The sequence below is a fragment of the Myotis myotis genome, unplaced genomic scaffold (assembly GCF_014108235.1).
Source record: "Myotis myotis isolate mMyoMyo1 unplaced genomic scaffold, mMyoMyo1.p scaffold_m19_p_3, whole genome shotgun sequence".
Classification (NCBI taxonomy): domain Eukaryota; kingdom Metazoa; phylum Chordata; class Mammalia; order Chiroptera; family Vespertilionidae; genus Myotis; species Myotis myotis.
The window spans coordinates 24,392,568-24,418,491 of record NW_023416335.1 but is presented as its reverse complement, the minus strand read 5'-3'; the positions used below and the strand labels follow the sequence as shown (position 1 = coordinate 24,418,491).

Genomic DNA, 25,924 nt, shown 5'->3' with positions numbered 1-25,924 from the left:
ATTTTATCTGGCCATTATCTAATAACTAGAGGCCCAGTGCACGAATCTGTGCACATCAAAAGGAAATTAATTAGAAGAAATATTTAAATATCACTATTTGCCCTTTCTCTATAATAGAAGTGTCAACCAAATTCATGACTGACAATGATAGATGGAAACACACGCATGTAATAGGTGCCAGCGAGAGATTTATGTACAGTGGGGTCTTGACTTACGAGTGTCCCGACTAATGAGTTTTTCGAGATACGAGCCGTCTCTCGGCTGATTTTTTGCTTTGAGTGAGCTAAAAATTCGGGTTATGAGCCAGCTTCAGATACCCCATCGCTAGTTGGCGCAGCGAACGTCACAGTGAACGCCACAACATCAGCCCAGCATCACGTGTCTCACTCGTTCACTTTTGATTTGACATATGAGTAATTTGAGTTACGAGCTCCGTCACGGGACGAATTAAACTCGTAAGTCAAGGCCCCACTGTATATAAACTTGCTTAATTAGACCTGCTTTCTGATTTAGCTAAACTTTTTCCAGCCCAGTGAAGCACCCCAACTTCTCTTTCAGGTAACTGTCAGCAACACAGCAGTAAATATCAACATGAAGCAGATTACAGACAGTTCTTGGGTTACGTCGGACTCGACGTACGTCATTTCGTGGTTACATCGCCATCTCCCATTTATTTATTAAAAAAAGTTCCATCATTTCGACGTATGCATATATGTGCTTTATTTTTTTATTATTTATTTACCACAAGTAAAGGTCTCTTTAAAAATTATTTTACTATTTCACTTCACTACTGCTGTGTATGTGCTCAATGTGAGTGACATAGGTGCTTATGTAGGTGGGTTCCAACTTATGACGAAAATCGCATTACGTGACACTGTAGGAATGGATCTCCAACATAACCCTAGGACTTACTGTATTATTGTAAATCACACATGGAGAACAAAGGGTGAAATATTTAACTACAGCAGTGTTTGACTATATTCTGCGCAGTGAGAAAACCTGAAGTCATTTTCAAGGTCCACCATTTCTTACTTCTTTTCAGTCGGGTCAAGTTTCTAAGCTTTCTAAATCTCCATTTTCTGGCTAAGGAAAAGAAAATAGGATTCCACCAAGTCTCTTATCTACCTACTCCAGGACTTCTGTGAGGATCAAATGAGATGAGGCACATGAAAATGCTTCACAGACATTTGGTTACAGTGTAAAATGTTTGCACCTGGCTATAAAGCAAGTCGTGTTCCTGGGCTGAAGAAACTCCAAGGAGGCTAGTCGCCAGGGAGAGGAAACCAGGTGTTGCTATGTGACATCATTACCCAGCACCCATAGCCACTGTTTCTGGGCTGGGCTGTGGGCCTCATTTTGCGCCATGGGGTCTCGGCAGTGTTGGCTACATTTTGGTGGGCTGTCACTCCGGGGTGGTGGCAGGGCCTGTGTCCCACTTGTGGGAAGCTGGGTGTTGCTTTGTCGGTGCCAGGTCCATGGCGCCATTTCTTTGTAAATGGCCAGTGTGTGCCATGGCAGCTCCTGCGTTGAGCATCTGCCCCCTGGTGGTCAGTGCACATCCTAGCCACTGGTCGGACGTTTGGAGGGACACTTAGCATATTAGCCTTTTATATATATAGATTCCCATACTAAAGTCTTTCTAGGACTGGTTCATTTATTTTGCTGAATCTTCCTCATGATGGCTTGTGTATTTCCTTGTGTATTATGTGATTGGGGTTGTTGGCTCATCTTTGTTTAAATTTCTCTGTCAGATTTCTCCCAGGCCTAGGTTGAGGGTATATTCCTCCAGGGAATGTTGCATTCACTTCTGCCAGATGTCTGGGGCACTATAGATCTGATCTGCTTTAAACTAAAATCCACACTGATTGTTTTCTGCACCATGCAAAGAGTGAAAATTCGTCCAGGAACCCTCAAAAAAAACTAGTAGCCACAAAATGTCAACAGAGGCATTTTATTTCTTAAAAAAAAAAAAAAGTTCTGCACAAAGATAACGTGCAAATTATTATTTTTGCGGTCTGCCTCATCTAGGGGTATATTTTTCTAGAGCAAAGCCTTATCATTGCTGAGTACTGGGTTTGGGGAACTCCCCACCCTGCACAGACACAATTCTATTACCAGGTGCCCCAAGGAAGAGGCTCTGGATCATTATGCAGCAGCTTCAGATAGACTTTTGTGCTAGGTCATTCCTGGCATCAAAAGAATTCCACCTGAATTCTTCAAATGCACCTGCCCATTTATTTAAATGACTAAGTTTAATATTTTGGTTGGATTTTTCTTTCTTTCTTTTTCTTATTTGCTTTTATTTTAAAGATTTTGAGAGAGAGAGAGAAAGAGAGAGAGAGAGAGAGAGAGAGAGAGAGAGAGAGAGAGAGAGAACCAGAGAGGGAAACACTGATGGGCTGCCTTCTGCATGCCCCTCCTGGGAATGGAGCCTGCTACCGGGGTATGTGTCCTGACCAGGAATTGAATCAGCAACCTTTCAGTGCATAGGATGAAGCCCAACCAACTGAGCCACACTTGCCAGGGATTGGTTGGCTTTTTAGATGTTTTGTAGACCCTCCGGTTAGACTTATTGCTGGAAACCTGTGGTCTTTATTCATCAAGCAATCTTTTGATTTTATAAAGTTAAAGAGTTGCTTCAGGTGTTGTTAAATATGGAGACCCAAACCAGGCAGACCCTATTTAATTATAAATGTGTGTAAAACAAAAGAAGCAAAATTGAAGGCCTGGGGATGGGGGGCTAGAAGGGGTCAATGGGAAAAAAAGGGGGACATCTATAATACTTTCAACAATAAAGATACATTTAAAAAATATATAAAAATGTTTTTAAAAAGCAGAATTCCTTTCAGGATTCTATCTTACCTTAAGAAGATAATCTTCTAGGTATAAAAATAAATAATTTAAATAGCCACATTAAAAAAAAAAGTGCAACTGGAATGACCAGTTGCACCAGTTCAGTGCACACATTCACCATGTCCCTTTAATATTAATAGTAATCCACCTTATTGGAGAGAACTAGAGGCTCTGATGGGGCCATTAGTGATCCCCGCGCCCTGCTTGGGGTTCTCCAGGTACGGCTTTTATTTCATATTCCTACACTCTGGCTTAGTTCCTCAAATTCACCCACAAGGCCTGAATGACTGAGTCAGGAGGAGTGTTCAGCCTCTCCCAGGACAATGGTCCTGGTTGCACTGCCACCTGGATAATCTAGCCTGGGTTTGGGTTCTGATTCCCCTGTTCCTCATAAGAAGCAACTGCCTGGGGACACTTAAAAACTTTTTCTGATGAAGGATTTCAGACAGGCCTGACTCAGAACAGCTGAACTATTCTAACACTAGAGGCCCAGTGCACAAAATTCATGCACAGGTAGGGTCCCTAGCGGCTGCAGGCTACCGGCCAGGGCCTCCCTTCTCCAGCTGCCAACCGCTGGCTGGGGCCTTCCTTTGTTCCATGCCCTGCCCGATGGTCAGCGCATGTCATAGCAAGCGATCGAACACCCAGTCAAATTCCTGAGGGGACACTTTGCATATTAGGCTTTTATATATATATATATATATATATATATATATATATATATATATATATATATATATAATCTGGATTGTACCTCAAGATGGGAGGAATGTGTGCACAAGGGTGTCAATATCCTAGAACAGTGGTTCTCAACCTTCTAGCCCTTTAAATACAGTTCCTCATGTGGTGACCCCCAACCATAAAATTATTTTCATTGCTACTTCATAACTGTAATGTTGCTATTGTTATGAATCGTAATGTAAATATCTGATATACAGGATGGTCTTAGGCAACCCCTGTGAAAGGGTCGTTCGACCGCCAAAGGGGTCGTGACCCACAGGTTGAGAACCGCTGTCCTAGAGAAATCAGGATCTCTATACAAAATTTCCTTCCCCCTTGGCATCTGAGCAAGGAGTACTGGGAGACGTAGCCTTTGTCAAGTCATTAACAAACGGCCATGCTACATCCTTATTTTAGGACAATTAGGTGCCTAATTAAGAAGGTCTACTTATATGATTTGTTCCAGCCTTAGCTGGTTTGGTTCAGTGGATAGAGCATCCGCCTGCAGACCAAAGGGTCCTGGGTTTGATTCTGGTCAAGGGAACGTACCTCAGTTGCAGGCTCCTCTCCGACCCGGGGCCGTGGTCAGGGTGCATGCAGGATGCAACCAATCGAATTTCTGCCTTTCCTTCTCTCTCCTCTCTCTCTAAAAATCAATGGAAAAATATCCTCGGGTGAGGATTTAAATAAATAAATAAATAAATAAATTGTTCCAGGGGGAAAAAGATTAACTCCAAGATGAGCTGCCTTATGAGCTATACTAGACAGCTCATACAAATAATACTACATATCAAAGCAGATGGAAACTTTTAGTTGCTAGTTTGTACCTTAAAAAAATGTACAAATGTTTACCTCACTAGAAAACCTGTACAGCAAGTTTAAAGAGTATCTCCCCATAGATTGATTATTAGTTGCAAAGAGGAAAATATGAATTCTATATTGGTGAAAACAGGCAATAACTTTACCAGGTGATCAAAATTAATGTCACCAACTAAACATCTGTATTAAAAAAATAATATTTCAAATCAATAATTTAACATTCGAACTAAAGAAACTGGAAAAAGGAGAGAAAACTAAACCCAAAACAAGCAGGAGGGAAATAACAAAAATGAGAGTGAAAATAAATGAAATAGAGGGTAGAAGAACAACAGAGGAAATAAACCAAAGCAAAGTTTGCTTCTTAAAAAAATATCAAGAAAATTGATAAACCTTTAGCAAGATGAAGAATAAAAAATGAACGAAATTACTAAAATCAGGAATGAAAAGGGAAACTCACTCCAACCTTACAGGAAAAAAAAAAAGGAATAAAAGGGAATACTATGAAAAACTGTATGTACCTAAATTAGGCAAGCAGATGAAATGGACAAACTCCTAGATAGACAAAAAGTACCAAAACGGACTCAAGAAAAAACAGAAAATCCAAATAGACCTCTAACAAGTGAAGAGATTGAATTAGTAGTTTTAAAACTTCCCATAAAGAAAAACTCAGGCCCAGATGATTGCATTGATGAATTCTACCAAACATTTAAAGAATTATACCAGTCCTTTACAAACTCTTCCAAAATGTGGAAGAGGAGATAACACTTCCCACTTGATTTAACAAGGACAGTACTACCCTGATTCCAAAACTAGATAAAGCTATCGCAAGGAAAAAACACTATAGATCAATAGCCCTTAGGAATATAGAGCAAATATCCTCAGTAAAATACTACCAAACTCAATCCAGCAATATATAAAAAGAATTATATACCATGACCATGTGAGATTTATTCTAGAAACTCCAGGTTGGCTTAAGATATGAAAATGAATTAATGTAGCCAGACCGGTTTGGCTCAGTGGATGGAGCCTGCGGACTGAAGGGTCCCAGGTTCGATTCTGATCAGGGGCGTGTGCCTTGGTTGCGGGCACATCCCCAGTGGGGGGTGTGCAGGAGGCAGCTGGTCGATGTTTCTCTCTCATTGATGTTTCTGACTCTCTGTCCCTCTCCCTTCCTCTCTGTGGAAAATCAATAAAATATATTTTTAAAAAAAAAGAAAAAAAGAAAATGAATTAATGTAATACACCAAATTGGGAGAATTTAGGGCAAAAATCATTTGATCATTCCAATAGATACATACAGATAAAGCATTTGACAAAATCTGCCAACCTTTCGTGATAAAAATGATCAACAAAATAAGAACAGAAAGGAACTTACTTAATTTGATAAGTGGCATCTATAGAAAAACAAACAAACCTGCATGTCTTCCTGTTTAAGATCAGGAACAAAAGATCAGGATGTCTGCTATCACCACATCTCTTTAACATTGTACTGGAGGTTCTAGCCAGGGCAATTACACAAGAAAATAAGTCACCCAGATTGGAACAGAAGGACTAAAACAGATGACATGATCTTGCATATATCAAAAAATCCAAAGGAATTAAATTAAAAACTATTAGAGCAAATAAATGAGTTCAGTAAGTTTGCAGGGCACAAGTTCAATATGCAAAAATCAATCATATTTTTATACTTTAGAAATGAACATTGCAACAATAAAATTAAGAAAAACTATTCTATTTACAATAGCATCAAAAAGAATAAAATACTCAGGGATAAATTTAATAAAAGAGGTGTAAGATGTATGCTGAAAACTACAAAATGTTGAAAGAAATTTCCTAAGATTCCAACAAATGAAAACACCTACCCTGTTCATGGATGGTAAATACTTAATATTTTTTTTTAATATATTTTTTATTGATTAAGATATTACATATGTGTCCTTGTCCCCACGTTACCCTCTACCCCCACCCCCCCCCACCCCCGCTCATGCCCTCACCCCCCCGTTGTCCATGTCCATTGGTTAGGCCTATATGCTTGCATATAAGTCCTTTGGTTGATCTTTCCCCCTTACCCCCACCCTCCCCTACCTTCCCTCCAAGTCCCGACAGTCCAATCAATGCCTCTCCGTCTCTGGATCAGTCCTTGTTCATCAGCTTATGTTGTTCATTATATTCCACAAATGAGTGAGATCCTGTGGTATTTATCCGCTCTCAAGTTCCATCCATGCTGTGGCAAATGGTAAGAGTTCCTTTTTCTTCTTCCTCTTCTTAAAGAATACCTTTCAGCATTTCATATAATGCTGGTTTGGTGGTGATGAACTCCTTTAGCTTTTTCTTATCCGTGAAGCTCTTTATCTGACCTTCTATTCTGAATGATAGCTTTGCTGGATAAAGTAATCTTGGTTGCAGGTTCTTGCTATTCATCACTTTGAATATTTCTTGCCAGTCTCTTCTGGCCTGCATGGTTTCTGTTGAGAAATCAGCTGACAGTCGTATGGGTACTCCCTTGTAGGTAACTGACTGTCTTTCTCTTGCTGCTTTTAAGATTCTCTCTTTATCTTTTGCTCTTGGCATTTTAATTATGATGTGTCTTGGTGTGGTCCTCCTTGGATTCCTTTTGTTTGGGGTTCTCTGCACTTCCTGGACTTGTAAGTCCATTTCTTTCACCAGGTAGGGGAAGTTTTCTGTCATTATTTCTTCAAAAAGGTTTTCAATATCTTGCCCTCTCTCTCCTTCTGGTACCCCTATAATTCTGATGTTGGTACGCTTGAAGTTGTCCCAGAGGTTCCTTACACTATCTTCATATTTTTGGAATCTCTTTTCTTTTTTCTTTTTCGGTTGGGTATTTTTTGTTTCTTTGTATTTCAAATCTTTGACTTGATTCTTGGGTTCCTCTTTTCTGCTGCTGGATCTCTGTAAATTATTCTTTATTTCAGTCAGTGTATGCTTAATTTCTAGTTGGTCCTTTTTCATGTCCTCCATGGTCTCCCTATACTTATTGAGGGATTCATTAAATTTATCGGCGGTTTCCATAAAATTCTTGAAAAACCTTATAACCTTGGCCTTAAACTCTATATCCAATCGTTTGCTTTCCTCCATTTCTGCCATTTGTGACCTGTTTCTTTGTCTCCGCATTTTGGCAGCTTCCCTGTGTTGATAGAGTGGCCCTGTGCGCCAGGTGTCCTGTAGGGCCCAGTAGCTCAGCCTCCCCAGTTACCTGGGGTGGACACTCTTGGTGCACTCTTGGTGCCTTGGTTGTTGTAGAATCACTGGGAGGAATTGACCTCCAGGCCAATTGGCTGTGAGAATCAGCTGTGTCTAAAGTGGGAGAACTTCTGTGCTGAAGACACCCTTCTGGGGCAAGACTTGCTTCAGTGGGGCTTTGGTGCTCACTGAGTCTGCTCCCTGAGTGCGTCCCTTATGGATCTGAGGAGTTGCAGTCTGGATGGACCCCCTCTGACCACTGGGTACAGTGGCTCCTGGATCTAAGGAGGTGCTAATTCAGCCTCTGCCTGAGGCCACACAGCAGGAGCCACGAAGAGGCTCAGCTGTGAAGCAATGCAAGCCGCTGCGGGGCCTTGGGCCTTCTCTTGGAAGTTCCAGGTCTGCCTGGTTCGGCTGCAGTTAGGTACATTCACATGCAAAAGCCTCTGCCGCAGCCTGGGTGGGGCGGGGTCTCAGGGAGTCAGAGGGCGGAGAAAGCGGCCATGGCCGATTCTCCGCCTGGAGTCGCGCGTCTCAGTGTTCCGGTAACAGCTGCAAGCACCTCTGAGGGAAAGCCGCCCTCAAGTTCGCTCGCTGCCGGACAGACCAGCTTCTCCCCGTATGAGACCTGGGTCCCCAGAGACTTCCCGGAACCGGAGTTCAGAGCCGTAGGGAGTTTGTGATTCAAAAAGACAGCCGCGTCCTCAGGCGCCACCCCCTTTCCTCGCGCACGCCACCGTACCTCTGCACTTCACCTCCGCAGCGCCTCTGGCTCTCAGCGTGCTTTTCTTTCCCTCTAGTTGTGGAATTTACACTCAGCCAGCCTTCCTGTTGTTCTGGATGATGTTTGCTCAGTCCTTTGCGGTAATTTTCAATTGTTGTGTGAGGCAATAATTTCCCGGTGTTTACCTATGCCGCCATCTTAGTTGCTCTTCGTAAATACTTAATATTAAGATGACAATACTCACCATATTGCTCTACAGATTCAACTCAATCCTAATAAAAATTCAGCTGGTTTCTTTGCAGAAATTGACAAACTGAGCCTAAAACACACATGGAAATCAAGAGGAGCCAAAATAATCTTCAAAAAGACAGAGTTGGAAGATTCATACTTTTCAACTTCAAAACTTATTACAAAGTTTCAGTAATCAAGATGGTATGGTACTGGTATACAGGTATACAAATAGATCCATTGAATAGAATTGAGAAACCCTTATTTTTATGATCAATTGAATTTGGATGGGGTGCCAAAACAATTTAATGGAAAAAGAATAGCAGCCTTTTCAAAAAATGGTGCTGGGAAAACTGCATATTCACATGCAAAGGAATAAAGCTGGATCCCTATTTTATACTGTACACACACAAAAAATAACTCAAAATGAAGACCCTGGCCAGGTAGCTCAGTTGGTTAGAGCGTCATCCCAACAAGCCAAGGATGTAGTTCAAACACCCATTAGGGCAAATACAAGAATCAACCAATGAATGCATAAATAAGTGGAACAACAAATCAATGTCTTTCTCTTGCTCTCTCTCTCTCTACAATCAATTTTAAAAATTACTCAAAATGAATAAAAAACCTACATGTAATAGCTAATATTATAAAATTCTTAGAATGAAAGATAGGAGTAAATCTTCATGACCTTGGGTTCAGCAATGGTTTCTTAGATACAACATCAAAGACACAAGCAATAAAAGAACAAAAATTGATAATTTGGACTATATGAAAATTTAAAACTTTTGTGCTGCAAATGATACTATCAAGAAAGCGGCCAAAACCGGTTTGGCTCAGTGGATGGAGCGTCGGCCTGCGGACTGGAGGGTCCCGGGTTCGATTCCGGTCAAGGGCATGTACCTGGGTTGCGGGCACATCCCCAGTGGGGGATGTGCGGGAGGCGGCTGGTCGATGTTTCTCTCTCATCAATGTTTCTGACTCTCTATCTCTCTCCCTTCCTCTCTGTAAAAAATCAATAAAATATATTAAAAAAAAGAAAAAAAGAAAGTGAAAAGACTATTTGAAATCTGGTAAAGACGATCTTAAATATTCTTACTACACACCAAAAAAAGATAACTATGTGAGGTGATGAATGTGTTAACTAACTTGATTGTGGCAATCATTTCACAATATATACATATATCAAACCATCACATGTACACCTTAAACTCATACATTGTTATATGTCACATATCTTTTCTTTTTATTTATTTTTTCTTTATTGACTTGAGAGAGAGAGGAAGAGAGAGGGAGGAGAAGAGAGAGAGAGAGAGAGAGAGAGAGAGAGAGAGATTTGTTTCACTTATTCATTGGCTGATTCTCGCATGTGCCTTGACCAGGGCTTAAACCCGAAACCTTGGGGTATCCAGACAATGCCCCTGAGCTACCTGACAGGCCACTTATCTATAATAATAAAAGTATAATATGCTAATTAGACTGGACATCCTTCTGGACGAAGCTGGGGCTGCAGCCTCAGGATCGAGGCAGCCCCTGTGGCTGCAAAGGCCTACTCTTGCACGAATTTCATGCATTGGGCCTCTAGTATCTTAATAAAATGGGAGGAAAAGAAATGAAAAGACAACCCACAAAATGGGAGAAAATATTTGCAAATCATTTACCTGATAATGGACTTGTATCCCAACACAAAAAACTCTTATAACACGCCCTGGCTCAGTTGTTCAGTTGGTTGGAGCATCCTCCCAATAAGGCAAGGTTGAGGGTTCAATCCCTAGTCAGGGCACATGAAGAGTCAACTAATGAACACTAGCTGGTTTGGCTCAGTGGATAGAGCATTGGCCTGTGGACTGAAGGGTCCTGGGTTCGATTCTGGTCAAGGGCACATGTCTGGGTTGCGGGCTCCATGCCTAGTAGGGGTCATGCAGAAGATAGCTGATGATTCTCTCTCATCATTGATGTTTCTATCTCTCTCTCCCTGTCCCTTCCTCTCTGAAATCAATAAAAAATTTTTTTTAAAAAAGAATCAACCAATGAGGGCATAAGTAAGTGAAACAAATCGCTATCTGTCTCTTTCTAAAAATCAATAAAAAACCATCAAACAGAAGGAAAAAAATAGCATTTCTTCCCCACCATCAAAACTTGACAATGAAAAAGCAACCCAATTTAAAAATACACAATTGATTTGAACAGACATTTCTCCAAAAAAGATATGTGAATAGTTCTTAAGCATATGGAAAATACTCAACATCATTACTCATTAGGGGAAATCAAATCCACAATACTGTTCTGCTTTACACCCACTAGGATAGCTATAAATAAAAAAGATGAACAATAACAAGTTCTGGTCAGGATATGGAGAGTAAACTGCAGTCTCAGGTTGCTGGTGGAAACATAAAATGGTGGATACTTTGAAAACAATTTGGCATTTCCTCAAAAATTTAAACGTAGAGTTACAAATATGACACCAGAATTTCCAACTGGGCCATTTTTAAATGTATAGGTCAGTGGTGTCAAGTACATTCCCACTGCTGCGAAACCATCATCACCACCCACTTCCAGATTCCTTTAATCTTGCAGGACTAAAACTCTGCAATTAAACAATAACTCCCCAATACCTCCTCCCCACCCACCCCACCCCCCACAACCACCATTCTACTTTCTGTCCTTGTGAATTTACTACCCTAGTCATACAGTGGTATCATACAGTTTTTGTACTTTTGTGACTGGCTTATTATTCACTTAGTTCACATAATGTTCTCAAGGTTCATCCATACTGTAGCACGTGTCAGAATTTCCTTCCTTTTTAAGGTTGAATAATATTTCATTGTGTGTACATACCACATTTTGTTTATCCACTCATCCATCAATGGACATTTGGGTTGTTGCCACCTCTTGGCTCTTGTGAATTGCTGCTATGAATAAGGATGTGCAACCATCTTTTCAAGACTCTGCTTTCAATTCTTTTGGATATGTTCCCAGAAGTCGGATTGCTGGATCCTATGGTATTTCTAATTTTTCTTTTGAGACACCATCATATTAATTAATGCACAATACACAAGAATTCAAATTTCTTCAAACCTCATTAACACTGTGGTTGTTTTTTTTTTTATATTACTTTTTAGAGAGAGAGAGGCACGGAGAGGGAGAGAGAGAAACATCAATATGAGAGTGAAACATCTATCAGCTACCTCCTGCATACCCGCTACTGGGGATCAAGCCTGCCCATTGGTGCACAGGGCCAACGCCCAAGCAATTGAGCCACACCAGCCAGGGCAATGCTGGTTGTTGTTGTTTTTTTATAGTATACATCCTAATGGGTGGTATTTCATAGTGACTTTGACTTTGCATTTCCCTAATGATTACTGATGTTGAGGATCTTTTCATGGGTTTATTGGCCATTTGCATATCTTTTCTGGCAAAATGTCAATTCAAGTCTTTCGTTTATTTTAAAAAATCAGATTATTTTACACTTGATTTTTGTATATGTATGATCTTATATCCTGCAACCTTGATTAATATTAATTCTAGTTGTTTGTAGATTGTAGAATTTCCTAGATAGAAAAATCATGTCATCTATGAGTAAAGTGTTTCATTTCTTTCTTTCCAATTTAAATGACTTTTATTTTCTTTACTTATTGATCTGGCTGGAATCTAGAGCACAATGTTGAATAGATGTGGTGACAAAGCAGACATATTTGTCTTGATCATGTCTCTGAGGGAAAGTATTGGTCTTTTACCATTAAGTATCTTGTAGATTTTTCATAAATGCCCTTTACCAGTGTAGGAAGGCTCTCTTATATTCCCAATTTGCTGAGAGATTTTAATCAGGAATAGGTTTTGGATTTTTCAAATGCTTATTCTGTATCTACTGACCTGATCATATAATTTTTTTCTTTTTTAGTTTGCTAGTGTGGTTAATTACATCAGTTGATTTTCAAACCAGTCTTGCATTTCTGGGATAAATCCAGTTGATTATATTACCCTTATTTATAATCACATGTTCAATTTGCTTAAATTGACCAAAAACCAACGGAAAGAATAAACATAGAAATAGACCCACAGAAGATGTAGCTATTGTAATAATCAGAAAGAGATTTAATATAGCTAGAATTGATATGTTTAAGAAATTATAGTTAAAAGTGGAGAAAATAAATACTAGGTGTACCAGCTAATAATGCGGATTTTGTAATCAAAGAAAACACGATAATTTCAAGAGAAACATCAAAAGTGCTTTATTCAAAGTAATGTCCATCGCTAGCTACACATTTCCCTCAACTTTCAGGTAATTTGTGGATACCATCCCAATAGAACTTTTCTTGTTTTGAGGTAAACCATTTAGAGATCCAATTTTCCACTTCTTTGTACGTTTTGAAGTGCTGCTCAGAAAATGCATGTGCCATCGGAACAAGTGGTAATCTGAAGAAGCAAGGTCTGGTGAATATGGCGGGTGGGTTAATACTTCCCAGGTTGAACTTTTAATGTGTCTTTAATTGGTTTTGAAGTGTGTGATGGTGTGTCATCATGAAGCAAAATTACTTTGCCATGTCTTCTGGCACATTCTGGTCATTTTACGATCAAAGCGTGGTTCAAATTGATTATTTGTTGCCAGTAGCGATCAGTATTAATTGTTTTACCTGGTTTTAGAAGCTCATAATACACCACACCTTCCTGATCCTACCAAATGCAGAGAGAGCATTGTCCTCTTTCCGAAGCAATTTTGCCTTGCAGTCGATGTTGATGGTTGACCTGGATCAATCCATGATTTTGTGCATTTGGGATTCTCAAAATAAATCCACTTTTCATTGCTAGTCACAATTCGATGCAATAAAGTCATTCTTTCATGCCGTTGAAGCAACATTTTACTGATGACTTTTCGTTTTTCCATTTGTCTTTTGTTCAGTTGATGTGGCACCCATTTTCCTTCCTTTAAAATCTTTCCCATTGCTTGTAAACAATCGGAAATTGTTTGCTGAGCAATGTTTAATATCTCTGCAAGTTGTTTTTGATTTTGACATGCATCTTCATCCAACAATACTTATAATTGTTGGTCTTCAAACTTTTTAGGTTGACCTGGATGTTCTTTGTCTTTCACATAGAAATCATCACTTTTAAAGCTTATTTTAAAAAATCAGATTATTTTACACTTGATTTTTGTATATGTATGATCTTATATCCTGCAACCTTGATTAACATTAATTCTAGTTGTTTGTAGATTCTGTAGAATTTCCTAGATAGAAAATCATGTCATCTAAGAGTAAAATGTTTCATTTCTTTCTTTCCAATTTAGATGACTTTTATTTTCTTTGCTTATTGATCGATGTTTCTCTCTCTCCCTCTTCCTCTCTCTCTCAAATTAATTTTAAAAATATTTTAAATTTAAAATCCTTGACAACAAAAAACACAAAAGGGAAATAGTGGAAGCATACTATTCTAAAGTTTTAGCATTCTTGGGAAAGTAGTGTAAGCAATCATTTATATTAGAGTATAATAAGTCAAACAAACATATTGCAATCTCTGAGATTTCTAAAAGAATGTGTAATTAATAAGCTAACAAAGGAGGTTAATGCTTTAAAATACTTTAATTCAAAATAAGGCAAGAAACAAAAAAATAAAGGATATAAAGTAAGTGGACAAAAGGAAATAAATAGTAATATTCAGGCATAAATCCAAACACAGCAGTAATTATATTAAATGTAAATGGACTAAAAATTTTTCCTGTTGAAACAAGGATAAGCAACCTTTCAATTTTAGGCTTAGCTAGACTGCATAAAATATAGCTACCAACTACAACTGAAAAGGCAGGGATTCCTAGAGCAAGATGTGGAAGAGGGAAGTAACTTTTAGCTGCCAGCTCTGCAGGGCTGAATTCTTTGTAAAGTTCGCAGCAAGAAAAACTGTCCTTTCAGTACTGTGGATTGTTTTTAACATGCAAAAGATGAGGACTTTAATCTGTCTTTGTTGCAGACCTTTTATTTTGAGGAGTCCTCTACAATGTGCCCTAAGTAATGCAAATGTAAAGTAAAGTCTCTCTTTGGAAGCTGTTTGGAAAGCTAAACTGTAGTTTGTTGTTGCAAATAGTTTTAAATTCTTGCTACTGTGTGCTTAATTTCCAGTTTGGTCTTTTCACAGGAATGATTGTGGCTAGTTTTCTTCCAAATTATCTATCCAAAGGCTAACAGATCATCTCTACACATATTATTTTTCTTTTGAAGACCACATACTACTCTCACATGAAGAACTAATTTTCTTTCTATTAATATGCTTTTATCTGTCCTCTTTGGGAAATAAAAACCTTTTTTAAAAAAAATTCCTGTATTTCCATTACAAATAGCTCCCACTTTACTTGAGAATACATCTGTCTGATTACTCTAGGATGGAAAATATCCTAATAGATTATCTTCTATCTCCAAATTTCTCTCCTAATTTGGGCCTGGGGCAGGGAAGTAGGGTGATTCAGGAAATCTCATCACACCACACTTATGTTATCAGTGTCAGCGCTAGGATATTGAGTTGGCCAGACCACCATATAAACATATCAGTTTTTATGTTAGTAGTGAATAGAAACAGCCTAAAAATTAGAGTAGAGACAATCTATAGAGATAGTAAAGTATATGTTGAGGTATAAACACTCAAGTCTTGAGTTGGGGGGGAGGGTGTAGAAATTCCACCTTTCTTCATGGCTTAAAATTGTTCATTCACTATCAACTTTCTTTTGTTTTTTGAGTCTGTACTGCTTGTACAATACTGCCATGGAGATGCAAAGAGACATCCTAGAACAGTATGTACAAGGGAACATATTAATAAAATATATACAAAGGCCACACACAAAATGCCAAAGTAATGTAAAGTAAATGCAAATGTAAAAAAAGGGGAAGGATGGAGGCAAATGGTCAATACAACAAAAGTTTATAAACATCGAAGTTAAGGCAGTGAGAGGGTGGTCTTCAAAAGGTAAAACTGGGGTAAAATGAGGTGTTAGAAGAGACAGTCTATGCCGGAAGCAGATAAAGGTCTAGAGGAGCAGGAAAACATACGCAAAGTTATTACGCATTTAGTATGTCTTTTCATTTGTCATTTATGGCCTTTCCAGTGAATGCAGTAAAAAAAAACACACCAAAAAAACAAAAAAAAACCAAAAAACCAACCCACAAAAAAAGTATGACTCAATCTCTGCCTCAAGGAGTTTAAACTAGATGAGAGAAAAGACAAAGAAACACAGGCAGCCAGCAGAGGACAGTCGGGCCATAAAAAAGTGCCAGTTCATGGTTCAGCCATCATTTCGGGCAAGAGCAACGCTGCACGGGGCGAGCAGACCGCCGGGCACTGGCCTGAGGCAGACCGCGGCTGCAAACTCAGACGTGTGCCACAATAGCCGAGTGACCTTGTGCAAGTCTCCCGACCCTAGTTTGCTACAAAAACGACTCTGCTTAAGGTCCAACAAGTCTCTCACTGTGCAGACTTGACAAAGAGCTTGACGCGGTGTCTGAGCTCCTACCCTCTCCCCGCTTCTCCTCGCACCCACTCTGTTCCCGACCGAAGGGAGGAGCGAGGTGTGTGGGGTGCGCGAGGCGAGCAGAGGGGCAGGATGGAGGGAGGCAGCCTCCTCCTGGCACCTGCCCACTCCCCGCCCACCCGGCTCCCGGCCTCGGGTTCCGGGGGAGTCCCGGTGCCAGTGGGGCGAGGGCTCCGAAGTGGGCTGGGAGGCTCTGCTAACTGTAAACACGGCCGCCATCCAGAGTTCAGATTCCGCCCGGCCGCCGGATTTCCGGACCGCACCGACACCACCCCGCCCGTGCTCCCGCCCTCAGTCTCCCCAGCTGTGTAATGGGGACACACCATCTCCTCTCCCGAGTCTCCGGCCGACCTAGCCGCGTGAGAAAGGCGAGAAGGAGCCCCGAGCTGCTGGCCTCCAGCCCCACCGGGCCCTCCTCCCACTTCAGCTTTGGCCTTTTGTACCGGCCCCACGTGACCCGCCCGGCCGGCTCTTCCCTCCGATCCCGCCCCGCCCTCCGGCCCTTCCCGGCACTCGGCCCGGCGACTCCCGCCCCGCGGCCGCCCCCCTCCCGCGCTCGCTCCCCCTCCCGCCCCCCGTCGCCTCCCTCCCGGGCTGTTCCCGCTCCCTCCCCCAGGCGGCCCTTCCTTCGCGAAGCTTCCCCTCCCCCCGCGGCTGTTCCGCCGCTTCGCCGCCCCTCCCCCCGGCCGGAGCTCACTGTCTCCAAGATGGCGGTCGTGTCAGTTTGGGGCATCTCCGCGGTCCGGCCCGGGTCCCCGGGATTCCGGCTCTCTTCGCCCCCGGTAAGTAGCCGCGGGGCCACCCCCGACCGCCTTCGGCCGTCGAGCCCGAGGCGGAGCCCTTCCGGGGCCCGCTCGGCCGCCTCGCGGGGTCGGCGGGCGGCTGCAGGCCCCGCCGCGGCCTGCGCCGCCTCCCGCTGCTCTGCGCCAGGCCTCGGGCTGAGGCACCGCGGCCGCCCCCTCGCGCCGGGCCGGCGCCGGGCGCACCCCACCCCGCGGACCGCGCGCAGCAGGCCCGACTCTCCCGCCGCCCGCCCGCGGGTCGGGCGCCGCCGGGGGTGCCGGCGGGCGGGCGGAAGGCGAGCGGCCCAGGCCGCGAGCCTCGGGCTGGGCTGGGCTGTGCTGTGCCGGCGAGCCCGCTCTCCCTCGGGGGCGCACCCACCGCCGCGGCCCCACCTGCGCCCGGCCGCCCCTTCTGTCCGCGCTCCGGCTCGGGCCCGGGGCGCGGAGATCCCGGCGGGGCCGTGGCGGCCAGTGGGGGTGACAGGCGGGCGGGTGTTGTGGTGCGGAGGAGGCAGCACGTGTGGTGTGGTGTCTGCCGGGCTGTCAGCCCGGGCGCCGGGAGGGGAGACGGCGGGCGGCCTGTCAGCGCCGGCCGGTGTGGACCGGAGCCGCCCGACCTGTCAGGCGTCCCGGGCAGCCCGCGCGCCCCCGGCCCTCTTCGGAAGCGGCCTCTGCGGAGCCGCGGATGCGAAGGGGCTGCGAAGGGGAGATACGCTCCTCGGAACCCCTTCACGTGATTTCATTGTTAATTTAGTCCTCGGGTTCTGTTTCCATTTAGTGGGAACGGCGTGCCCGCTGGCAAGCGGCCGGGGGGTGCTGTTTCAAGTTTTCAAGTTTCTTGCTCTTTTGAAAAGCGAGCGCGAAGAGGTGCTTGGGGGTGGGGAATGGAGCCCGGGAAGGGCCGTCGGAAGCGAGTGGTGCGTTCTCCCCGCCGGCTGGTGCCCGTGCGGAGCTGGAAGTTCAAGTCTGCCGGCGCCTTACTTTCGGGAGAGGTGGGGACGGGGCGCTGCCATTCATTCCTTCACCTGGGAGAGTAATCAATTAGGCTGTTGCTAGTTTCTTCAACTCGTGGTAGCTTCTCACTTCGCTCAGCGATAATGTCTTCATAATTAACTTTCCTAGAGTAATAACACTGTGATTTCTGTCCTCTTGAGACGCTCACCCAAATGAAGGATAGAGCGCTCTCAGGGGGCTTCTTTTTAGTCAAATAATTTAAAAATAAACCTTGGCTCTTAAGGCTTGAGTATTTCCTTTTCTTTCCTAGCATGGTTAGCAGTACGATTTCTTTCCTAATATCTTTTGGTTTTCCTTTGGATTCTAATGTCACTCTTTCACTCTCAATAATTGCCGTGGGAGGCCTATCTTTAGCATTGTTTATGTTGTAATGTGAATGCTCCTCCATAAGAGCAGAGGTCTAAAAACACTTTCGTTAAATTTATTTTTTGGAAGTAAAGGAGTTATTTAGATTGAGACTTCATTATTTTGGTGATTTTTAAAAAAGATTAGTGTCTGCCAGTCTCTTTTGTCTGAAAGGATAATGACTTTGATCCTGGGAGAGGCAGTATATTTGTATGTTTGTGTTTTACGTATTAATGTTTATCTCCGGACAGCAGTCTTGAATCTCTGAGATCTCTTTAGACCCACAAACAGGGAATACATTTTTTTCTATGCCGTACATTTCAAAATCTGTAGTGTGTGCGTTTGAACACAGTGGTTCTGGGCCTTTCCCATTTCTGGTTTATCTGTAGACTAATTATAAACATTTTGACAGTTGTTACACTCCCTCCAAATATATTGAAAATGTTTGGCTATGAGAAGCTATTGGCATGTAATTCTTAAAATTTGAATGGAATTAGATTATTTAAAAATTCCTTAAGTACTTTTCACACAACTATTTTCAGTATTATTTTTGTTTTCATTTGGAATGTTTAAAGTAATGTATTTAAAATATGCACGTGATCTGTGTAAATTCTACTTGTTGTTTCTTTAATACATGAAATAGTTAAAATGTTCTCAGTGGTTTTCGTATTGACTGTTTTTATCCAGTCTGAATGTCTGGAATTTTAAAAGATGGAAGATTCACTCTTATTTTCATTACAGGCTTCTTTCTACTAACCCAGATTTTTGTTGAAGTGCTGAATAGTTTCTTGGGGAAAGATGTCAAGGAAGAGTTTCAGTTCATAGACTGGTGAGCAGAGATTGTGGAGCAGAGATTGTGGAGCAAAGAACAGCCAGCACCCTCTGGTTACTTGTAGCCTAAGGTCATTCATAGTGCATCTCATTTTGTTTCCTCATTGTATCCTAATTATTCAGCTTTTTCTTTTCTTTTCATTTTTATCCCAGTGGTTTACATACATGATTGTTTTGGAATGTTGATAGAAACATTCAAACTTCTACAGGTGCTTAGTAAACACTGTTTGATTGTTTTTAAAGACCGGGATATTTCTTCAGTTATAGCTTATTCACAAAATGGGCCTTGATAGAAAACTGACTTTGTTTTAATTTTTTTTCAGGCATAGATGCACACTTTCCTGCTGGGAATGAGATGTTCTTGAATTTTTACAACTTTATGAAGAGACGCATATGTGGTGCTGTTGAGAAACCTATTGGGAAGCTTGGAAACATTTCAAATAAGTTTTTTAGGTTTCTAAAGTAAAGTGGGAGGCATTCTATTTTGTGAAAGGAGGAAGGACTTAGGCCAGAAAACTTGTATGCTATGGTTAACTGGTTCCCAGCCTCCGAGAATGCTGTTTTCCATGGTGTAAAACTTACTCAGCATCAGGATAAGGGATAACGACTCTATGGATATACGAATCCTTCACCATGGTAAAACTCGCTAACCCGCTGTATACGGAATGGATTTTGGAGGCCATCAAAAAAGTGAAGAAGCAGAAACAGCGCCCTTCAGAAGAAAGGATATGCAATGCAGTGTCTTCATCCCATGGCTTGGATCGTAAAACTGTTTTAGAACAACTGGAGTTGAGTGTTAAAGATGGAACCATTTTAAAAGTTTCAAATAAAGGTCTCAATTCCTATAAAGATCCCGATAATCCTGGGCGAATAGCACTTCCTAAACCTCGAAACCATGGAAAATTGGACAATAAACAAAATGTAGATTGGAATAAACTGATCAAGCGGGCGGTGGATGGCTTGGCAGAGGCCGGTGGCTCAACTTTGAAAAGCATTGAACGATTTTTGAAAGGTCAGAAGGATGTGTCTGCATTATTTGGAGGCAGTGCTGCCTCAGGTTTTCACCAGCAGTTCCGATTGGCTGTTAAACGCGCCATTGGCCATGGCAGACTTCTTAAAGATGGACCTCTTTATCGGCTTAACACTAAAGCAACCAATGTGGATGGGAAAGAGAGTTGTGAGTCTCTTTCCTCTTTACCTCCAGTGTCACTCCTTCCACATGAAAAGGATAAGGTGAGAATGGTATATGCATCAGTGCTTATAGAGATGATTATGTGTTATGCTACAAAGTCCAATTTCTAGGAAGTAATATAGAAGTTACACAAGTTTGGTGTTTGGAGACTTGTGAAATAATCAGCTTTGTTTTATTACTGGTGAGTTCTAGGTATGAGAACTCAGTAGATGCTAATTGTTCTGATACTTTGAAATGTTCGACACCTAAGATTTAAAGTGTAGTCTATTGATCTACCTAAAAAAAAAAAAATGTTTAGTTTAGAATTAAAAAGTGGTATACAACTTTAAAACTGTTGCATAAAAGTTCTTATAATACTGTACTGCTAGAAGTTAATGAGCAACCAAGTGCTGGAGAAATGAATTTGAAACAAGCAGGTGGCTCTAAGAACCTGTATTCTTTCCTTTTTTCCATTTTTGTTGCAGATTATCAGTAGATAGGAATGAGACTGATTCTCCTGACCCATAGTAATAGCTAAGCAAATTTTGCAATCTTTATTTTTCCTGTTTGTATTCTAACCTCCTGTCGTATATTATTTCTTTGCTTATAATGAGTCCTAAATATTATTTATGACAGGTGTAACTACATTGGTCAGGAATACAGTATCCTATATGTATTAGTAAAGTTCTGGGGAGTTGAGTTTTGATTCACAGATGATATACCTTCCTGTGCTTTGTTTTATGCTGTTATTTTTGTGCAGTTGAAAGTATGTCTTCTTAACAGTAAATTTTGGTCCTTAAGTAGATATTTGGGGATGAGAAGAAGAGAGTTGTGTTAATAGCTGTTTTCTTACATTGACCTAGTGTCCTAGCTGTATATTTATCTCAATTGCTCTGAATTGTAGTTCTGTGGAAAGTGGTAGTAATTTAAGTTGTTGTACACCTTGTATACAATAGTAAAATACTCTTCATTTTGCTTAAGATCAAGGAGTCTGCTTCTAGGATCAGAAGATTGTAAAGTTAACATTGAGTATAGGGTGTGGCAAAAGTAGGCTTATAGGTGTGAATATGCAAAGGAGTTTATTCTTATATTATTTACTAATTATTTTCCATATGAACAACTTTAAACCTACTTTTGCCACACCCTGTATAAAATATTTAAGATTTGATCTAAATTTACTGCAGTTAATAAATCTCATCTATAGAATTTTGTTTAAATAACAATTGAAAATTAACAGTATTTTTCTTTGAAGTTTTTAGCGATCTATTTTATTGTTAAATTTTCTCTGTGAACTTTTGAAAAAATAGAAACTTTGAAATAGAAACATTATCTTACTGTTATTACCCTTAAAATGATTCTGATAGTGAATCACTTTCATAAAATAGCTCTGTATCATTTGAGCATTTATTAAGAGTATTACTGAATATTCAAGGTGGAAAAATGACTAAAATGCTTTATTCTGTTCAGTGTTGTAAGAACTCTTATCTGTGAGAACTAATTCTTAATGACATGGCTGAAATGAATTGAAATATAACAATTGATACCTACAACTGTTTTTAATAGTGTACAAGTTAATAATTGCATGGAAACAGAATAATTTGTAGTTTAGAATGAATTCAGTGTTATATCTGTGAATTGGGTATTATAAATTCTTGTTAGAACACCTGGTTGCTTGCTTGTATTATAATTTCCCTTGCTTGAGTTAGATATTTTAATTTTTAAAAATATCTAGCCATATTTTTAAAAGGTAGTCAGTCAGTGTAGTGCAGTGCAGTGTAGGACAAATTTGAGTCCTATTATCCTAGGGTTTTACTTTTCAAAGGGACTTTGGGAACCACCTAACCCAGCGGTGGGCAAACTACGGCCCGCGGGCAAACTAGGCCTGTGGGTGAAGTGAATAAAACTAAAAAAAAAAAAAAGACCGTACCCTTTTATGTAATGATGTTTACTTTGAATTTATATTAGTTCACACAAACACTCCATCCATGCTTTTGTTCTGGCCAGTTTAAGAACCCATTGTGGCCCTTGAGTCAAAAAGTTTGCCCACCCCTGATCCTAACCCAACAATCCTTATTTTGCAGCTGAGCTGAGTTTAGAGATCTGTTGGTGTGCTTTGGTTAGAAATGTGTTTTTGGTTACTAACTTTAAAATATGTAGTGTTGTTAACCGAAGTAACTAAATTTGTAGTATACATTTGGGAAAATTGAGTTTCATTGAGTATACTTCTATGAATGTGTACTAGTCTTGGAAAACTAGTTTCATGATAGTATCTACAAAATTAGAGTTGATAGGATCTGTATTTTTAAATGTAGCCTTATTTTCAGTGGTGAATTTCCTGAGTGACTTTCCCTGAAGATATGAAAAGCTCATATTCAAAATTATAATACAGTGAACTGTAGGGTGAGGAATTATTCCTCCTCTAAACAGATAACAGTGTATGCCTTCTTTTATTGTATTTTAACTACTTTCCTTCCTCTTTTTTAAACTAGCCAATGGATTCTTATGTAGAATTGATTGGCTTCCTGTTACAAACTTAGATATTTTCAAAAAAATTATGTATTTTTGACAGTGATGGAGAAAGGAAAATATAGGCCAGAAGTAGCTTCACTTTTAGGCATTAATTCAGCAAATAGGTATTGGGGGTATAAGGGTCAGGCACTCTGCTTAAAACTGAAATGTCTTAAAATGGTGTTTTCTTCTGTTGAATGCAAATATATATATTGGCCTGGTCATCTGAGGGGTGAGAGATGAAATTCAGAGACTATATGGAGTGACTTGAGCAAGTTCTTCTTTACTTTTTTCTATATCAGTTCTTTTCTATATCAGTTCTAACTTTGTATTTATTTATTTATTTATTTATTTATTTATTTATTTTTCTATTTTAACCTTTGGAAGGAACTTTAGACCTGTATGTTAGATTTTCCGCAGCGGAGGGTGGTTTTTGCTCTTTTCAATGAGATCAGCTGTGTAGAACTATTTTAAGAGTTTTTGTTAGACACTTGAACTTTAAGTATGTTTTCACATCAATAGTGAAGAGAAACTGTGGGATACTGTGATTTAAAAGTTTTATCCATGTTCTAGAGAAATATCTGAGCTAGCATTAGGTTGTAGTAGTTTATTAGTCATGTTTTTACTGTGTGCTAGACATTACTTTAAAGCCAACTTTATTAACTCCTTTAATCCTCATACAACTTAGTGAGAGTAGGTACTGTTATTTTTTACAGATGAAGAAACTAAGGCATAAAAGAAATTCAGTACCTTGTCCAAGTCAAATATTAGGTGACAGAGCTAGAATTTGAACTTGGGCAGTCTGACTGCAGATTTATTATATAATAGCTATACTTACTGCTTCTTGGGAGTTATGTATAATACCTATCACTGCACTCAAATACATAATTATGAATGTTCTTTGTATTAATAGCATATTCTCTAATTGTGAAAGGACACATTCCTCCCTCACTGCATTCACTGTTCCCTTTTTTCTCTCTTTCTATCATAGAATAAATTCTAAAACTGACTTTGAACCAGTGATAAGAATGTATAAGAAACTAGAGGTTATGAATAATCTAGTTTTGTATACCTATGGTCCATAAAAAAAAAAAATAGCTTGTCTATATAACATTTTGTTTTATTCTTTTCTTAAAAAATAATTTCTAATCTTATTAATTTTTATCTTAGTTGTCACTAAAATTTTATCATTTGCAGAATGGGATTGAATGCATGGCTGTAATAGAGTGCTTTCATTTGGGACAGAATGTTGCTTTCCCTTTAACCAGTGGTTCTCAACTTTCTGGCCCTTTAAATACAGTTCCTCATGTTGTGACCCAACCATAAAATTATTTTCGTTGCTACTTCATAACTGTAATGTTGCTACTGTTATGAATCGTAATGTAAATATCTGATATGCAGGATGGTCTTAGGTGACCCCTGTGAAAGGGTCGTTCAACTGCCAAAGGCGTTGCGACTCACAGGTTGAGAACCGCTGCCTTAAACTGTGGGCTATAGGCGAGGGTGATAATGTGTAACTGGCTTAAATAACAATTTCTTCCTTGTAGATTTCTTTCTTTTTGAAATATAAATATTACTATTAGATAATTTGCTCAATTACTTCATTTATTCAGTCTACATTTAGATGCCTACCATGAACAGTGCATTTAGGATGTAGGCTTTGTCAGAGATTAAGAGTCCAGATTATTTTGTTACTGGAATTAGGCATTTTAAATTCATGGAATAAGTGGGAAGTTAGATTTTTGGTGTAGGGATGCTGGCTAGAGTGGAAATATGTTTTCACGTTACTGAGAGTTAAAAATGATAAAAGTTTTGATTTAACTATTTGGACATGGCCTATAATTTATAGTAAAATTGTTTCTCATTTTACATGTTATAAAATTGTTTATATTTTTAAGTTTTATATTTAGATATCCTGTTGCTATGAACAATTACTCTTTCATAATTCATGCTGTTAAAATCAGGGATGGCGTGCACTTAAAATACAAAACAAAACAAAAGAAAACAAAAAACCAACTCAAACCATCCAAAAGCAAAAGATGCTACAAAAATGTTGAGAAGAGATAAATTAATAGTAAATAAGTGAGAAAAATATTTCAATTTAAAGTATACTAGTATAAGATTTTTTTATGAGTATGTAAGCAAGTGTATTTTGTATTATTGGGAAACTATTTTTGGGGAAACTTTTTTAAATTACAAGTTTTAATTCTTTTGTTTATTGATTTAGAGAGAGAGGGAGAGAGATTTGTTTTCCACTTATTTGTGCATTCATTGGTTGATTCTTGTATGTGGGTTGAATGGGGGATCAACCCACAACTTTGATGTATTGGGATGACAACCAATTGAGCTACTGGCTAGGATAACAAGTTTTTATTCTTATATCATGGAGATAGGAATGGAGGACGATACTGACATAGCAGTCTTTAAGTAAAGGATTCTTTTAGAGAAAATTATCCTAACCTTATGTAGGGGACCTTATTTTTTGCATCATTGTAAAGACATAATGACATGGATAATGTACATTCTTGTAATGTTACTGAGTTTGCAACTGATTGATCTCAATAATTACAATTTTTTATGCATTTTTTTACATTATACCATTTTTTTGGTGTGTCTAAATGTTCTGCAGCCTAAGAAATTAAAAATTTGTTATTAATAAGTCATTGAAGTGTAGATTAAGTATGGATGTGCTTGGGAACTCACCGTCTCAGTAGACTTATTCAAATAAAAAAGACAAACATAAATTTAAAAGTAACCCTGGCAGAAGTGTTTGTAATGCAACATATGTTTAAGTACAATCAACTCTATAGATATGTTTTGGTCTTCTATTTAGCCTATGAGCTCTGTGTATTTTGTTAATTTTCAGCCCATAACATACCCTGAAAGAAAACTTGAGCCACTGAACAACCTTTGGTTTAGTCATTGCTAACCAAAACTACTATACCCAAAACTCTAATTCACATATCTAAACATTTCTCATATACTTAGAGCAGTGGTTCCCAATGTGGGGCACATGCTCTACAGGGGGCGCAACTTGATTTTTAAAGGGGGCAATTCGAGAATGAGTTATTAACAGTGAATTTTTTGTATTATGGTTCTAGGGTCTTCATATACAGTATATAAATATATATTGTGACATTTATGCATTTCAGTTCTCTATTATATGTTTTGAAACTTGCTATTTTTTCATATCACTTCATATTACTATTTTTTTTAAA

The 25,924-nt window shown here is 39.8% G+C and overlaps 2 protein-coding genes across 7 annotated transcripts in view; one reads left to right on the top strand and one right to left on the bottom strand.

Moving 5' to 3' along the window:
- Positions 1 to 16,869, bottom strand: part of AP3M2 (adaptor related protein complex 3 subunit mu 2) — a 67,117-nt gene extending 50,248 nt beyond the window's left edge. The window contains exon 1 of the mRNA XM_036300727.1: positions 16,753 to 16,869. The gene's annotated coding sequence lies outside the window, so the exon portion shown is untranslated. The remainder of the gene's footprint in view (positions 1 to 16,752) is intronic.
- KAT6A (lysine acetyltransferase 6A) overlaps positions 16,699 to 25,924 on the top strand; it is a 134,354-nt gene continuing 125,128 nt past the window's right edge. For 4 of the 6 annotated variants that reach the window (XM_036300721.1, XM_036300720.1, XM_036300723.1 and 1 more), the window contains exons 1-2: positions 16,699 to 16,837; positions 19,351 to 20,260. In XM_036300721.1, coding sequence (XP_036156614.1) covers positions 19,661 to 20,260 — 600 coding nt within the window. In that variant the 5' untranslated portion in view covers positions 16,699 to 16,837; positions 19,351 to 19,660. Of the gene's footprint in view, positions 16,838 to 18,779; positions 19,099 to 19,350; positions 20,261 to 25,924 lie in introns of those variants that run through there. The other 2 variants (XM_036300719.1, XM_036300718.1) reach the window with 2 other exon arrangements.